Here is a 16,856-nt window from a genome sequence, read left to right as displayed (position 1 = left end):
AAATAATAATACAAAAAAACAGATTTTTATTTTCTGCCTTAGTAGCTGCTCCATTGCTGGATAAGCTCACAGAATACTCACCTCGGGTTGTTTTCCTGGTTCCTGTGTGTGTAACTGGGGACACATTGGACACACACAAAGCCCCACACCCCCATGGGAACAAGCGATATTACAGAGGGAAGTGTCAAGTGGATGCTGCTAGAACCCCCTGCCCATTACAATAATAAGTCATTCACTCTTTTATCCAATATCTACTAAGACCCACCCTTTTATGCATCAGAGACTCCACAAGGGATCAGGGATACAAAAGCAGCCACCTACGAGAGCAAGAATTCACGTGGAGGACAACTGAGGGCGCTGCCCTGGCAGCGGGGATTGGGGACGTGAGCCTAGGCAGAGGCAGAGTTCAGATGGGAGGAGAGGCCAAAACAGGAGGTGGTTGCCAGACAAGATATGAACAGGACCCAGCGACAGGCTGACTATGAAGGTGAGGAGTGACAGCTGAGGGGTTTTGGCTCCCAGATGGTGCCATTCACTGAGACAGGGACAGACATAGGAGAATCGATCTCCTGGTTGGCTCGGGAAAGATGAATGATACAGTCAGGCTTGCATCTCTAGAGTTTGCAAGGTCACCTGAGTGGACTGCTCAAGGAAGGCCCCTGGATGCCCAAATCCAGAGTTCAAAACAGATGTCCAGGCTGAAGTCAGTAGATTGTATTATTATCCCCCATTTGAGCTGAGAAGACTGAGACAGAGAGAGGGTAAGTGACTTGCCCTGGGCCACTCAGGTCACAGCGGCAGAGTTGGGGCTTTGTCCAACTCAAAGATCTGCATCTATGACCATTTGCCTCCCATAGCTTTAGTTCTAACAGAAGAAACAAATAATAAACTTGTACACACTTAAATAGAAATTATTGCAACTCAGAAGGAGCTGAGGTAAAGGGTAACAGTGGGGTTGGTGGGGGATGGATGTAGACAATCAAGACACAAGGCGAGCCCTGAGTGTTGTGGAGAGCATGGGAAGAGCTAGGGGGAAGAAAAAGAGCTCCAGGAGGTTGAACACTGGACGCCAAGACCTCGAAGCAGAAAGGAGCTTGGCTTGGTCTAGGATCAGGCACAAGGCCACTGTGGTTGGGGCTTTGTAAGGAAAGGGGATCAGGCCCCAGGTGAGCCTGGGGACATCTGCCAGAGCCCACAGGGATCTGAGGGCTGGGGCAGGAGCCTGGGTTATATTTGATGCTTAGTAGGAGGCATCAGTGTATCCTGGATGAGGTGGACATGTGATTTGATTAACATTTGAAGATGATGCTCTATGAGCTGAAGGGGATGAGCGGAAAAGGGAGGCTTGTTGGAGTCTGCGGTAGTCATTGGAGGAGGAGCCCTGGGCGCCTGTAGCAAGGGGGTGGCTTGGGATGGAAAGGACCTGGGGGCTTCTTAGAGAGCTGTTGCAGTTGGAACCTGAGTGTAGATCTCACGTGAGGGGTGAGGGAGGTATTTGTGTATGAAATGCTACAGCTTGTAGATCTTCTTCAAGATAACCCATTTGGAGCAGGAGAAGTGTGGGTATGTGGATGACGTGAGTGGTCATGGTGGGTGATGGCTGTAGAGCTGGGCACTGAGTACAAAGGGCCGACTGGCACCAGTCTCTCTACTTTAGTCATGTCTGAAATTTTACACGATAAAAAGTTACAAAGAAGAAGGAGAAGGAGGGGATTGCCATACAAGTGTCTGGCTTAAGCAACTGGGTGAATGATGGCACTACTTAGTGAGACGGAAAACACATAGAGGAGCGGAGTTGGAGTGCAGGCTGGAAATCAGGTGCTCTGCTTTGGCCATGCTGTGTCAGGCTTCAGAGAGTAAAGGCAGAGGCCTCTGGGATTTTGGAACAAGGCTCTGTCCCCTTCCACAGACATTACTCTCCTTTTAAGAATCCTCCTGGCTTGATGTTGGCTCTAACAGAGACTGAACACATGAACAAGAGACACTGGGAGACCAGGAGATGGGAGCTGTCCAGAAGACATTGGGCTTTCTGGTCTTCTTCTCTACCTGGTTGTCCATCATGAAGTAGAAATGGGTCCAGGGCCTTGTATCAACTATCCATCACACCCGACAAATCACCTCGAAACAGTGTCATAAAACAACGAGGATTTCTTATTTCTCACCAATCTGTAGGTCAGCAATTTGAGCTAGGAGAAGTTTGGTGATTCTCCTGCTAGTTCCACCTGGGGTCATCCCTGTGGCTATGGTCATCTGCTATTTGATTTGGTCCGCTGTATCCAAGATGGCCCTGCTTCCATATCCAGAAGCTGATGCTAGCTCTTGACTGGGGACCTTTATTCTCCTATACACCACCTGTTATCTATCAGGAGGCAAGGCTGGATGTCTTCACAGTATGGTGGTCTCAGGGCTCCAAGACACCATAAGGTAGAAGTTGCAAGGCCTCTCAAGGTTCAGTCTCTCCAGGTGCAAACATCACTTCCACCACATTCTATTGGTCAAAGCAAGTCACAAAGCCAGCCCAGATTTAAAGAGTGGGGAAATAGGTTCTACCTCTTGAGAGGGAAGCTGTGAAGAATTCATGGCCATATTTAAGCTATCAAGGGTCAGAAGGTCCTAATACATACCCTGAGATCATTCTGCCCCCAGTTAGCCCAAATCTGTCATATCACACTTTCTTCCCTCAAACCAGCATCATGAAAAGATTGGTGTTCATTTTGCAGACCACTCTGTACAGTAGGTATGGCATTTGGCTCAGTGGCTGATTGAAGATGGTCACTAGAATATCACCTATCCTTTTTTTTATGTAAGATTTTATTTATTTATTTATTCATGAGAGACACACACACAGAGGGAGAGACACAGGCAGAGGGAGAAGCAGTCTCCATGCAGGGAGCCCAATGTAGGACTCGATCCTGGGACTCTGGGATCACGCCCTGAGGCATGACGCTCAATCACGGAGTCACCCAGGCGCCCTGGATATTTCCTATCCTGCATGCCAATCTTACAATGTGATGTTGACAAGCTTCCATTGAGAGGTGGGGTCTTATATTTCCTCCCCTAGAAACTGGGTGGATCTTCTTAATAACCTTGGCCAATAGAAAGGGGTAGAAGTGGTATTTGTGAATTCTAAGACTAGCTCATAAGGGGCAATAGAGCTCTCACCCTCTTGATAGACTTGTCCTTGGAACCTGCCATCATGTTATGAGGGAACCCAAGCCACATGGAGAGGCCCTCTTTGGATGTCCCAGTCAATAGACCTAGTTAGGCCCAGCACCTACTGCCCTAATGGGCAGTAATGAATTAATGAGCCTTTAGATGATTCTGCCCCTGGCTTTAGAATCTTCCAGCAGAGGCCCTAGATGTCCCAGAGCAGAGATAAACCATCCCTGTTTGCTCTGTCAGAATTCTTGACCCACAGAAACCAGGAGAGAAGATAATAATGATTATTGATGTTTTTAAGCCACTAAGTTTTGGGGTAATTTGTTATGTCATAGTAGATAATTAGCATAGGTTGCCAGTAATAGAAACAAGAAGAAAAAAAAACAGTAGCTTAAATAAACTAGAAGTTTATTTCTCCTTCTTATTGAGAATCTAGAAGTAGGCAACCCAAGAATGATATGGAAACTCCTATGGTGTCATCAGAAGCGCAGTCTTCTATTTTGTTGTTCTGCTTTCCTCAGCATGAGTACAATTCTCAAGGTCACCTCCTGACCCAGCATTGCTGCTGGAGTTCCAACCATCACATCTGCATTCTGGGCTGAATGCAGGATGAAACAAGAGGATAGAACTAGCCTTCACCGATATTTCTGTTTCAAAGAACATTTCTTAAAAATGTTCCAACACCTGCTTATATCTCATATCCTAAAATTAAGTCACACAGTCACTTATATGCAAGGGAGGCTAGAAATGTTACTTTTTCACTGGGCTCATGGCCATCTGAAGTAAAACTGGGGTTCTGTTGTTGAGGAGGAGAGGATAGTGGATCATGGCTAGCAGGTAGTTGGTGACTGTGGTGCTAGAGCAGGAAAATGGAAGAAGGAAATCTTTTCCACTGGCAGGAGCTGGAGCTGGAGCCAATAACCAGCCCCCCACTCCCGCCACACACACACACACACACACACACACACACACACACACACGCACACACTGTCCATGCAGCTTCCTTAAATGCTTGGGTACCAGAGTTTATTTTCCAAGTTGCTTCTGAACAAAGAACTGACTTCACTCCCAAAGAAGTGAGGCAGTGATGCCCAAGGAAAGCTTTGGTCTCTTAACACCACTTTCCCCACGTGGCCAGTAGGCAGCTGGACTTGGCCTAAAATTCTAACAAGTGGCTCTGACCTTGTCACTTACCTGATCAACCATGCCTGTGGTTCCTGTTTGCCCCAGCTTACGGACAAATTCTGGGGTTTGGTGGTGAAGACTTCAGCCAACTGTTTCATGGCTCTTGGCTTCCATCTCCTTCTCACACCTTGCTTCATGTTCTGCACCCAGGCATTTGTGCAGGCAGATCCCACAGCCCCGAACACCCTGCCCTGTCTCTGCCCCGGGTGAATCCCACCCATTCTCAGCACCCTTCCAGGGCCACCACCAGTCCTTCTGCTGTCTTTGCACAGATTAGAAAAGGGTGCCTTCATGCAGGTGGGTGCAGCTCCACGCTGGGGCTGGAGGAGTGGCCCACAGGCTGCCTTCCACCCACATCTGCCCTCTAGCCCGGTGCCCTGGCACCGTGAACTCCCTGCACGGCCATCCATGGGAAGATGCCACCTCCAGGAGTGAGTGAGGCCCTTCATTTGCCCTCGTTCTTGATCTTCGGATCCCATGTGCTGATTCAGGGCTGGCTATTTCCCACCTGTGTCCTCCGACATGCTCAGCGCCCACTCCCCCGAACACCAGGGCCATTGAGGGAACTGAACTTATGCCACAGACCATAGCTCATTTCTTCCACTCTGGGGGCCAGTCACCAGGCCCTTAGACCTCAGTATGTCCAGCGGTAGAACGAAAACCCCCACTGGGTTGGAAGATGGACCACTTGGACAATGCCTTAGAAGTGAACCAGATGCCAGTCAGTTGGGGTGAGCTGCTCAGAGCAACTTAAACCTGAGTCTCAGGCCCTAGGCTGGGCAGAGAGGTTCCCTCTCAGCTTACCCTGTTCCTGGGAACACTGGAGCCCAACCTGGCCCCCTCTTCCAGAACTGAGCATCGAAACGCTAACCCAGGGTGGCCCATTGCACTTGTAATGGCCTTAGACCCACCACTTAGGAATGCACGTGAGACCTTCCATTTCATATCTTTTATTTTATCTGTGTCTTCTCTGCCTCCTCCCTCACCCACTGGCCCCCAAGAGGTGGTAGAAACCCCAGTTGGAAGGGAGGGGACTACTCTCTCCTCCCTGGAGGAGGAACAGTGTCCCATGGGCCTGGCCCCACTGATGGGAGAAGCAGGGGCCTCCATGGCAGAGCAGGTGCATCGTCCAAGAGGCTGTGGCCAAGGCCGAGGTCCCTCGGATGCCCTGTGGCCCTGGGCCCCGTGGGTCATCAGGAAGGTGAAGAGCAGAGAAGTCTGGGGGAGCAATGAGAGGACAAAGCCTCGTGGGGAGAGTGTGCGTGGCTGATAGAGGCGGATGTGGACTTTGGGGGGACAGGAGCAGAGACCAGAAGATGTGGGATCAAGGCAGGGTCCTAAGAAGGAACGCCAGGTCATAGGGGAGCTGGATGTGAGGGGAGGGTACACCAGGGAAAAACAGGGGGCCAAGGGGGACAAGGCTGTGCTCCAAGAACCAGGCTCCCAGTACAGGGGCTGTGCCACAGTCTGATCAGGGACTGGCCCTGAGCAGAGACCAGAGGGTAGGCAGGGAGGGGTTGTCAGGGGAGGAGGATGGGGACTTGGGGCTGTAGTGGGGCCAGGCTGTGGTGTTGTCACAGCCAGCTCTTCAATTTCTTGGAAGCCAGCCCAACTGGGCATAGCCCCAAACCACCAATTTGTGCTTCTGGGTTGCTCGAGGGCTCCCAATGTGGCCTCAGCCATGCAGGGAAGAGCAGGTAAGCAGCTCTCTGCTGCATGTAATAGCTGTCCCCAGGACTCCTTCCCCAACCCAGGCTTTCTGGAAACATCCCCCCTGCCCAACCTGACAGGGCTCTAGGCTAGATCACCAGCCATCGCAGGGGGTGGAACACGGTGGTGGTGGGGAGCCATGCTGGGATGTTCACAGACTCAACTTCAGTGGTGTCCATTCACCCCCCAAATCACCCTGGGTTGCTGCGCTTCAGTCTGATTAAGGACTCTCCCCCTCCCCCACCCCTCGTGTGCTGGTCTGTTTTCCCTCCTATCTCGGACAACAGCCGCTCAGGCATCAAAGCCCACGGCGGGGTGGTGGGGAGGAGGCCACCTGGGGGCCCCCCCCGGTCTCAGAGTGTACCCTGCCCGTCCCCCTGGCAGCCGCTGTCACCATGGACAATGAGCACCGGGAAGTATAGGGCGTCCTCGTAGCACGGTGGGCTTTCCAGGGGCTCTGTGTCCTCTCCGCGGCGCCCCAGTGGCCCCCCGCTCAGGCTCCGGAAGACCCCTGGTGTGGCCCGGCCCCCAGCTCCCAGAGACAGGCGGCTGCGGCTGAAAGGCAGGCGGGGCCCACCGGGCCGGGCAGGGGGCAGCGAATTGCTGCTGAGGGAGCGACGGCAGCGCTGGCAGCCACGGAGGTAGGCACCGGAGCCGGCACCCATGACCACGGCCTCCGAGTAGCTGGGTACCAGCTGCCGGTTGGAGCAGATGTGCCACTCCAGCTCGGTGAAGTCCACCGTGGCCACCCGGGACAGCGGGGGCCCGCTGGGCACCGCCCCAGGGGGGGGCGAGCCGGCCCCGAAAAGCTTCTCCACCTGGTAGTGCACGTGGGCTGTGCCATAGGCTGCCACGACGCGCAGCGGCCAGGACAGCGTGGCCGCCGACACGAGCCAGAAGACCCAGGCGCGGGCATACCAGGGCGGGCTGCGCGGGTCCGCGAAGACCATGAGCGACTCGCGGAAGTCCACGTCCTTCAGGTGCATGCCCTCGCGGGCCTCCAGGTAGTCGTCCAGGCCCTCGTTGGCGCTGAAGAAGCGGGCCCGCTGGGTGAGGTACGAGGCCTCGGCCTCGGCGCTGCCGAAGCTGAAGCACTTGGTGAAGCGCAGCCTCGTGGCCGCGTGGTCAGCCAGGCCCACAAGCTCCTTGGAGACATCGCGAACGCCGTGGGCCGAGTAGTCAAACTCGCCGCGAGCCGTGCGACTGTCAGCCCTCTCGTGGTAGACCTGCGTGGTGGTGTAGGCATCGCCGTTGCGGTAGCGGGTGATCTGGCGGGTGCGCCGCACGTAGTGGTAGCTGGTGGCCTTCCACCAGACACAGGGCGGCGCCTGCTGCAGCCGGTGGATCAGGGCAAGCACGGTGTTGGCGTCGGTGCGCGGCGCCTGGCACGAGCGCACGTGGCAGTGCCAGCACTCAGCCAGGTAGAGGAGGTAGAGAAGGGAGACAAAGGCCAGCGGGATGTACAGGTAGCCATCTGAGCAAGGGCTGGCGGGGTAGGTGGGCGGGGGGCCCCCAGCCCCGCGGGCCAGGGCTGCCTCAGGCCCCAGGACCAGCCGTGGCACCGTGGCCAGGCGACACCAGGCCACCACGGCGCCGCAGGCATGGATGAGCAGTGTGAGGAGCAGGCACTTCCAGTGCGACTCTCGGCACAGAGAGCTTCCCAGGGACTGTTTCAGGGGCCGCTGCTGCGGGGTGGGCAGAGAGAGGAGAGGTGGGCATCAGGATGGGCCATTGGCTGCTCCTGCCCCTCTGCTTAGGCCCCATGAAGGAGCTGGGGCTCTGCTTTCCACTCTACAGAGGAGGAAACTGAGGCCCGAAGGGACAGAGCATCTTGCTCCAGACCTCACCCCTCCAGCCCTCACAGTAGAGCTACATGATTCAAACTGGGGCCAGTCTGCCCCCAAGCTGTCCTCTACTGTGCCCCATCATCCCTCAGTCAAGGGCACCCAGGGAAAAGCAGACACATCTCCGCCAAGAGAAGGAAGGACCTCCTGACTGGCCATTGGGAAAACTGAACTCTGGTTCCAGTTCTCCCCCTCACTTTCTGTGTGGTCTTGGCCACATTCCTGTCCTCTGCAGGCCTTAGTTCCTGGACCTGTTGGTACAGGAGGCCAGGGTGGCAGGGGTCCTAAGGGTGAAGAGCATGGGCTTTGGAACCCCACTGCCTGGGATTCACTGCTGGCTCCACCACTTACTGTATGACTTGGCCAGGTCCCTCATGCCCTCTGGACCTCAGTCTCCTCATCTGGAGACTGGGGCTTTTGTGAGGATTCAAGAAGACCTTACGTGTGGCCATTGCAGCACAGAGTCTGGCCCCAGGAATAAATATTATTACTGTTATCCTGAGACTCCCTCTGGTCCCTTGGCTTCACTTAGAGACTTGGGAGAAGCTTTTAAGTAAGTGAGAAAGAGGAAGAGCTGGGAACGGGGGAGGTGTGAGTCTGGGGGGAGCAGATGGAGTGTCGTCCTCCACTGCCCATCTGTGCTGTGAGGGAGGGGGTAGAGCACAGCTGCTGGGCAGTCTCTCGAGAGACCCAAGAGGAGAAGAAATGCCCCCAGCCCAGCCCAGGGCAGCCCACCGCCCCCCCTCCACTCCATCACCCACCACAGGTACTCATCACCACTGACCTGCAGGGCGGGCCACACACCCACATCCTCCACCACATTTATCACAGGCCCACCTCACACAGATGTGCAGGCTGCCTGCCCATCCCAGACACCAGACGGTCACCAATGCCCAGGGCACAATCCCTCATAACCATAACACGGTGCACAAGTGCATACTTTCACCACCCCGCACACACACCCCACACAGACCCACCCACCACAGGACACACACAGGCATACGTGGGTTACACATTCCCTGAAGCCCAGGTACACATCAGACCTGACCACAGTGCACATCCCCTAACCCCACCCCTACTGCAACCTGACACGCACACACTAGACTCTAGGGGAGAGACCCTCCCACAGCAGAACATGTTCACGCATGACCACATCACCCAAGCCAAGGACCCACCAGACCACCACCTGACTTTGGCTCACCCCAGATGCCGGGAGCATGGACTAGCATTCACACACCCACAAGTGCACTACATCCATCCAAGCACATCCACAGACCCTCTCACCACCTATCACCCCTGCACTCCACACAGGGCCCCACATTCCCGCAGATCCTCTTCTTGGCCGGGGTTGAGCAGAGGCCACTCTGGGGGTCCCAGCCAGCAGGAAGGCCGCCCCCACCGCCCCGGGCCTCACCGCGGGGGACGGGAGAAGGGGTACCAGAGGCCGCCTCCTCTCCTCTTTCCCCTCCTCCCTCCGCCGCCTCCCTCAAGCCCTGGCTACTGCTGCTGCATTGCAGACGCCGCCCGGGCACCTCGTGAGCCGCTGGGCCGGGGGGGCGGGGGCCCGACCCCGGGGCCTTGGGGCCGAGGGGCTGCGCTGCGGAATGAGGGCGCGCGGGGGCCAGGCGCTGACGTCACAGGAGGGCGAGGGGGGACGAAGGGGCGCCCGGGGCGGGAGTCACCCCCTCCTGCCTTCCCAGCGCCCCCACCCCGACCCCCACGCGAGCCCCCCGGCACGCCAGACGCCGGCTCCCCTAATGACGTCATTGGAAGCTGGGGTTTGGAGACTTCCCACCTCAGCCCCGTCCAGGGTTTGCCCCTTCCGTGGTCCCCCTCGCCCCGCTCCAGCCCCTGCTCCGGCCCCCAACACGCGGCGCCGGTACCTCCTCCCGCAGCGGTTCGCCGTCCGGGATGAACGCAGGCACTTCCCCGCTGTCGCCTCCGCCGCCCTCGGGCATGGTGTCCTGGCTGCTGGGGCGGCCCGGGCCCGGGCCCGGGGCATGATAGGGGGAGCGCGGAGGGCTGCGGCGCGGCCCCGAGGGCGTCCGCTCGGCTCGTCGGCCGCGCAGGGAGTGCGCCGAGCTCGAGCCCGAGCGCGGCGGTGGCGGCGGCGGTGGCGGCGGCGGTGGCGGCGGCGGTGGCGGCGGCGTCGGCGGCCGCGGTGCCCGGCGCCCCGCCCTCCGCTGACCCCGCCCCCGCGGCACCCGCGGCGCCGCCGGCATCGCCTGGTACAGCGGGCGCTGCCCCCGCCCGAGAACCCCGGGCTGGCCGACCCAAGCTTGGGTTCGCCTCCTGCCGCGCTTGCGCTTGCGACCTTGGCCGAGTCCTTGCTCTTGGGGCCTATTTCCCCGGCTGTGAGAAGGTGGAGGGGGATCTCAAAGGTGGGAAATTCCCCGGCGACGTGTCTCTGAGGAGCAGGCCCAGGGCTAAGCCCACCCAGATCCCACCCTGGAAGCCTTGCTTGTAGGGGAGGAAGCAGTTATAACCCAGAAAGGTGTGATGCACCTCATTCCCTGGACAGAGGTCCTGGGCTCCACTTAAGAGCTGGCAGGTTGGGGGCCAGGGCACCCAGGGCCCTAGGCTTCATGACCTTGGGCCTGCACTCTCCACCCCAACCTCAGTCTTCTCACCTGAGAAATGGGAATAGAAAGGTGCACAGGCATTATCATGAGGTACTAGGGAGTGGGATCTGTCCTTCATGGGATAATGCCCTCCCAGGTACCGGTGGCCCCAGTGCTGCTCCCTGGCCCTAGGGGCCTCAGACCTTCACACTTGCCCCTAGTTCTGGGCCTACCCGCAAGGTAGACAATTCATTGGTGGGACATAGGGAGCTGCAATACTAGGTGTTTTGGGTTGCTTTGCTATTTTTTCCTCCCCAAAGGGCAACTCAAAGACCATTCATTCAGTTCAATAACCATACCCTTTTAAAGCTGAGGTGATTGAAATGGTAGAAGGAGTAAAGGAGTGAACCAAGGCTTCATCTATTTATTTATTATTTATTTATTGGACACAGATTTTTATTGGGTATCTGCTATACCCAAATATTGTATTTGGCACTGTGAAGACACGGGTAGGAGTGGAGAATGATACAGGCCTTGTCCTAATGGAATTTATATCCAGGGCAAACTGGTGTATGCAGAGGGATCCTGGAACCCAGCATCTGGCCTCAACCCCCAGCCATGTCAGTCCTCTATTCCCTTTGTCTCTCTGAGAAGCACAAGCTAAACTGCTTAAAGAATAACTAGGCTTTGGGGATTCCTGGGTGGCGCAGCGGTTTGGCGCCTGCCTTTGGCCCAGGGCGCGATCCTGGAGACCCAGGATCGAATCCCACGTCGGGCTCCCGGTGCATGGAGCCTGCTTCTCCCTCTGCATGTGTCTCTGCCTCTCTCTCTCTCTGTGTGTGTGTGATGACTATCGTAAATAAATAAAAATAAATTTTAAAAAAAGAATAACTAGGCTTTGGACAAATGGATATGAGGGGGAAGGGCATCCTGGGTGGAGGGGACTTCTGAGCAAAGGCACTGCGATCAGACCACGTGGGCTGTGTTCAGAAAGTAGGAAAGTCACCTAGCGTAACTGGACACTGGGTAGCTAGAGGCAGGTTGCAGAGGACCCGATCTTGCTCTCCAGAAAGTGGTGGCTGAAGTTGTGTGAGAAGGGAAGCCCCTGAAGACTATCTCTGAGGAGGGTGAGAGTGGTCACAAACTAGGCAGAGAGAAAGGAACCCTCGACCTCAGGAGTGAGGCCTGGGGGCTGAGGTGTCTCACTTTAAGATGACCGTAGGGCCAGCAATGACTCAGGAGTTTCGAATGCACCTTCAGGAGGTGGATCAGCATACCTCCACCCTCACATCAGCTGGACCACGGGAGAGATGATGGGTCAGGCATGGTGCAGGATCCTATACTACCCAATCTCTGGGATTTCAGATCTTCTGGAGTTTTCGATATGTGTAATGTATTTGTGTGTACTGTGTGTGTGTGTCTCTGTCTTTCTGTCTCAAGAGCCCAGACCCTCCCAGCAGCTGGGCGCCAGAATCTGCAGGATAGCGGCAGTGGCTGTAGGGCATTTCAGCACCGGACGACGGACAGCACCCGCGCGGGAAGGAGGGACGGGAGGCGGGGAGGAGGAGGCAGCTTCCGGGGCTCGCTGGGCCGCGCCGTCACTGCCCCTCCCGGCCTCCTGCTAACACCTCACTGGCTGACCGGGCTCCGTGCCACGACTAGAGGAGGGGCGGGGGGAGGATGGATGATGGGAGAAGAAAGCTAGCATTGAGAGGGTGGGGCAGGAGACGGGCGGGACTTGGCAGGGCACCACGGACCCATTCCCTCCCGGGTTACGTCCCCGGAGCTAAACTTCTTTCCCAGACTCCCGCCTCTGCCAGGTCTCCACCTGATGCAGTCGTGGCAGGGCGAGCGTCAAGTGCCCCACTGCGCAGGCGCGGAACTAATTCTCAACCCCACCCCCCACCTTAATCCATTGGCTTATTGGGTATTGGCTGCTCCGGCCACTAATTAGCATACACACCACCCAATCCGAGAGCGCCTAGGGTTGCTCCGCCCATGCCCCTCCGGAAGTTGCCTACTGCCGAATCCAATTCCGCGAGGCCGCGCCAACAGCCAATTGAGAGAGGGGAGAGGCGACCTAGCGCCGCCGGGGAGCCAATGGTAGGCGACGGAGGACAACGCTGAGGACATGGCGGCTGCGGTCGAAGAGCTGGCGGACGTGTCGGGCTGCTCCGTAACCCCGATCGGTGCCCAGGAAGCGGAGCGGCTGCCTTATTAGTATTCGTACCCACGAGGCGGCGCAGCGGGCCCTTTGGGAGCGCCAGCATCGCGGCCATGGCTTATCACTCGGGCTATGGAGCCCACGGTGCGTGGGGAGCGGGGCGGGCGGGACGCGGCCGGATCGGCCGGAGGAGGGTCGGCGGCGCGGCCCGCTCACCCTGAGGGAGAGGGGCAGCCGTGGCCCTTCCCCAGCGCGGCGGGTGTCTTTCGGGTTTCCGCCCTGCGCGAGTCCGCAACGCGTCCCGGACTTCGCCCTCTCGGCCCAATCCTGAGATCAGGCGGTGACAGCACAGCTGGGATTCCCATGCCATACTCGGGCACGAACGGGGTCTGCCTCCAGAACTTTCTAAACTTGTCGTGACCCTGGTAGGGGCCCTCACCACCGCCCAGGGCCTTTGGGTACCCGGCTGTCGCCTTTTCCACCCTTGTTAATGCGGGATGCCCTCCCAGTTATCTTCTCCACCTAGCAAACTTCTACTCACTCTCCCAAGGCTGTTGAGGGATCACTTCCCTGGAGAAGGACCCCAGAAACCCCCAGGTGGGCAACCACTTCCAGGCGCTGCTTCAGCTCTTTCTTTGCCTACATTTGGCACCTCTGGAAAAAGATCCTTCATCAAAGTTCTTTCTGGGTTACCTACCCGTCATCCAGGCCAGGTTTCACTAACTGATTGTTTCGTGACCCCAGGACCCATACAGGGCTGGCCCAACCCGGGGAATGGGGTGGTGGTTTGGGCTCATGTTTGATATTCCTGTCACCTACTCTAGTACCTACAAACCCACAGGCTCCAAGCACAGGGCCCGGGCAGCCCCAGATCCCCCTCCCCTCTTCGATGACACAAGCGGTGCTTACTCCAGCCAGCCAGGAGGATACCCAGCCCCAGGAGCCGACGTGGCCTTCAATGTCAACCACTTGCTTGGGGACCCAATGGCCAATGTGGCTATGGCCTATGGCAGCTCCATCGCATCCCATGGGAAGGACATGGTGCACAAGGAGGTGTGGCCCATCCCCAGGGCAAGGGTGGCAAGATTTCTGTCCAGGGATGGGGCATCGTGGGATCCCACCTAATTCTCAACAGCAGCCCTCAGGGAAGGAGCATACAGAGGAGCACCCTGAGGTTTGGGGTACAGCTTACCCACAGCCTCCTCTCTCCTCTCCCAGCTGCACCGTTTTGTGTCTGTGAACAAACTCAAGTATTTTTTTGCTGTGGACACAGCCTATGTGGCCAAGAAGCTGGGGCTCCTGGTCTTCCCCTACACACACCAGGTGAGCTGGCAGGGCCCTGTGCTTTCCTTGTCCTGTCCCAGAGTTTGGCCCCCAGACCTCAACCGCCTTCTTTCTTTTCTTATCTTTTTCTTCTGACCTGGCTGCTGCTGCCACCACCAGAACTGGGAAGTGCAGTACAGTCGTGATGTGCCTCTGCCACCGCGGCAAGATCTCAATGCCCCTGACCTCTATATCCCCAGTGAGTCTTTCTTCGACTTGGGCTGGGGGATGTGGGGCGACTTGTGCCTTAAGGCACCAATGAGAAGAGAGGGGCTCATGCATTTATTCAGCGTCTGCTCTTGGTGCTTTCCGTGTGTGGCGGTTGCTAGACACCAGGTTGACAGAGCAAGGGGACCAGTAAGGAACTTCCTGGGTGCCCTCAGTGCCCTCATGGTATTCCCTTTTGAGATCTTCTTGCCTCTTAACTGGAGCCCTGGCTTTAGACCTGGTCCTGCAGCTTCTGGTAATGGGACCTCAGGCTGGCTACTTTTACTCTTAAGTAAACCAGGAATAGCAACAGTCTCCACCACAAAGAATTTTGTGGAAATTCAGTGAGGTGATGTGAGGTGACCTGCTTTCGGCAGGAAGCACACCGTAAATAATAGTCATTATCATAGTTATTACTTGTCCCCCAAGTCCCTTCTCTGAGGAAGTGATCACTCCCTTCTGGGTTCCCATAACTGCCCACCTATGTGGCACGAGGTCAGGCTGCCCATGTTGGACAGTGGCTGGCAGACTGTGCATCTGATTCCTCTGTCCTGGGGCTTGTCCTGAGGCGCAGCCCATGGTGGACACGCTGGAGGAGGGGTAAGTGTGCTCTGCCAGCCCTCAGAGGGGTTGCCAGGGCAGCCAGTCAGCCCAGTAGCTCCGGGAGGGCCACAGGTTCTTCTTGTCTTCCTTCCTCTGTTTCCACTCAGAGCCACCTCATAAAGCAGGAATTGCCATCCCCATTTGAAGCCAAGGCTCAGAGAGATTTGAGTATCTTTGAAGCCATATAGTTTATAGGTGGGAGAGCTAGTTTCCTGACTTCAGACCCTGTGCTCTCTGGTGGGCACATCAGTTTGGTCCTTCAAGGAGGGGCAGAGAACAGGGCTGAGGAGCTACACTTGCTGTGAAAGCCCAGATCCCACAGGCTCTGAGCTTTTGTGTAAACAGCAGAGGTAAACCTGCGCCCTCTGTGTTGGTGGGTGGGCCAGAGCTAAGGCCAGCACCAGTGGCCAGACTGGCTGAGGTGAAGTCATCCCCATGGGCCAGATTTTGGGGAGAGCCTGGGTTGTCTTCAAGCCTGTATTTTAGTACTATAGTGTTGTGGGAGATCAGGTTGGCCCCTGCCGTTTGGTTTAGGATTAGCAATAGCCTTGGCCCGTGATACGGTTTGAGCCAGAGCAGGAAAGTTTGGTGAGTTTCCTAGCACAGAGACAGGGAAAGAAGTGGCTTGGTGGTGCGGAGAGAAGAGTCAGGTAGCATTTATGCCGGGAAAGAGGGCTGAGCAGAGAAAGGAATTCCAGGACTATGGAGGTTGGCATGCGGGGATATGCAGGGGAGGAAGTATGGAGAGAAGGTGTAAATGGCCCCAAATACCTAGCCAGGGGATTCTGAGGAAACCAGGCTGATGGCATTTTTCTGGCTCTTGGCAGCAATGGCCTTCATCACCTACGTGCTGTTGGCAGGGATGGCACTGGGGATTCAGAAAAGGTCAGTACCAATGCCCTCACCCATTCCTACCAGCTCCCCATCCTGACTGCTCCCTTCACCTCTCTAGGGGACCTTTGGCAGGTCCCATGCTCACCCCATGTCCTCAGTCTCACACCTACCACAGGTGTTTCCACATGGCTGGTTTCTGAATACTGCCCCCCTTCTCCCACATGGCCACAGGTTCTCCCCAGAGGTGCTGGGCCTGTGTGCAAGCACAGCACTGGTATGGATCGTGATGGAGGTGCTAGCCCTGCTCCTGGGTGTCTATCTGGCCACCGTGCGCAGTGACCTGAGCACTTTCCACCTGCTAGCCTATAGTGGCTACAAATACGTAGGGTGAGTAGCTATGGGTCAGGCCAGAGGCAGGCCTGGGAGAGTGGCCTGCTGCCTTGAGTTTCTAGCTGGTGTAGCTGTAGCCTTAAATTATGACCCTGGGCACCTCTCTGCCCCTCTCTGGGCCCTAGCTTTTCTCTAATAGAGGAACCAGCTGTTTTTAGCATTCTCCTCAGGAGCCATGTCCTGTTGTTCAGGTCAGGAATGTTTGGAGAGTCACCCTGGGAACACAGGAGACAAGGGCCTCGTGCTGGAGTAGTGGAGGGTGTCTTAGATCCAGGTCCTAGGGCTAAGTCCTAGGCCTTCCAGATTCATTTTTGAGTCTAGGACTCGGGACAGATTGGAGATAAAGGGCTCAGTGGTGGTGGGTGAGATCTAAGGCTGGATGGTAGGGCCAATCTCAGGCCCTGATTCCTTAGATCTCCAGCCATCTCTTCCTCCTCTCCCCTCACCCCCACCTGCACCCCACCCCCTGCAGAATGATCCTCAGCGTGCTCACGGGGCTGCTGTTTGGCAGTGATGGCTACTATGTGGCACTGGCCTGGACTTCGTCTTCACTCATGTACTTCATTGTGAGTTTGGGACTGTGCCTCCTGCCTGTCCCCCTGGGGTTGGAGCTGGGGACAAGCCTCCCTGGCCCAGCTTCAGCTCTCTCCTTTCTTCCAGGTGCGCTCTTTGCGAACAGCAGCCCTGGGTCCTGACAACAATGGGGGCCCAGCTCCCCGGCAGCGTCTCCAGCTCTACCTGACTCTGGGAGCTGCAGCCTTCCAGCCCCTCATCATATACTGGCTGACCTTCCACTTGGTCCGGTGACCCCTGGCCCCCACTGGCACTGATTTTTCCATACATTGAAGATTTGATTTCCTTGATTGTATCTGACCC

At 56.6% G+C, this 16,856-nt stretch overlaps 2 protein-coding genes across 3 annotated transcripts; one reads left to right on the top strand and one right to left on the bottom strand.

The window, feature by feature from the left end:
* Window positions 1-5,278: 5,278 nt before the first annotated feature.
* TMEM151A (transmembrane protein 151A) lies at window positions 5,279-10,004 on the bottom strand. The gene is made up of 2 exons (XM_072789987.1): window positions 9,782-10,004; window positions 5,279-7,739 (listed from the first exon to the last, which is right to left on the bottom strand). Exons 1-2 carry the CDS (start codon window positions 9,854-9,856, stop codon window positions 6,408-6,410), a joined length of 1,407 nt encoding a protein of 468 aa, XP_072646088.1. The 5' UTR covers window positions 9,857-10,004; the 3' UTR covers window positions 5,279-6,407.
* Window positions 10,005-12,461: 2,457 nt separating this feature from the next.
* Window positions 12,462-16,843, top strand: YIF1A (Yip1 interacting factor homolog A, membrane trafficking protein). Of its 2 annotated transcripts, none has more exons than XM_072789985.1 (8): window positions 12,462-12,767; window positions 13,465-13,676; window positions 13,842-13,946; window positions 14,067-14,145; window positions 15,584-15,641; window positions 15,822-15,977; window positions 16,453-16,546; window positions 16,641-16,843. In XM_072789985.1, the coding sequence occupies exons 1-8, from the start codon at window positions 12,737-12,739 to the stop codon at window positions 16,785-16,787; spliced, it is 882 nt and encodes a 293-aa protein (XP_072646086.1). In that variant the 5' UTR covers window positions 12,462-12,736; the 3' UTR covers window positions 16,788-16,843. The 2 variants fall into 2 exon arrangements, with proteins under 2 accessions (XP_072646086.1, XP_072646085.1); XM_072789984.1 differs by having other exon boundaries at window positions 12,508-12,767; window positions 16,617-16,843.
* The last annotated feature ends 13 nt before the right edge of the window (window positions 16,844-16,856 follow it).

Source organism: Canis lupus, chromosome 21 (genome assembly GCF_048164855.1).
Source record: "Canis lupus baileyi chromosome 21, mCanLup2.hap1, whole genome shotgun sequence".
Taxonomy (NCBI): Eukaryota; Metazoa; Chordata; class Mammalia; order Carnivora; family Canidae; genus Canis; species Canis lupus.
This window is presented reverse-complemented; position numbering and strand designations above follow the sequence as displayed.

What these genes read in the sequence shown, in the direction of transcription:
- TMEM151A (XM_072789987.1), bottom strand. Translation starts at nt 9,856, where the DNA reads ATGCCCGAGGGCGGCGGAGGCGACAGCGGGGAAGTGCCTGCGTTCATC. An exon ending in GCGAACCGCTGCGGGAGGAG is followed by an intron (nt 7,740 to 9,781) that starts GTACCGGCGCCG and finishes CCCACCCCGCAG; the next exon opens with CAGCGGCCCCTGAAACAGTC.
- YIF1A (XM_072789984.1), top strand. Translation starts at nt 12,737, where the DNA reads ATGGCTTATCACTCGGGCTATGGAGCCCACG. An exon ending in AGGACATGGTGCACAAGGAG is followed by an intron (nt 13,677 to 13,841) that starts GTGTGGCCCATC and finishes CTCCTCTCCCAG; the next exon opens with CTGCACCGTTTTGTGTCTGT. An exon ending in CTTCACTCATGTACTTCATT is followed by an intron (nt 16,547 to 16,616) that starts GTGAGTTTGGGA and finishes TCCCTGGCCCAG; the next exon opens with CTTCAGCTCTCTCCTTTCTT.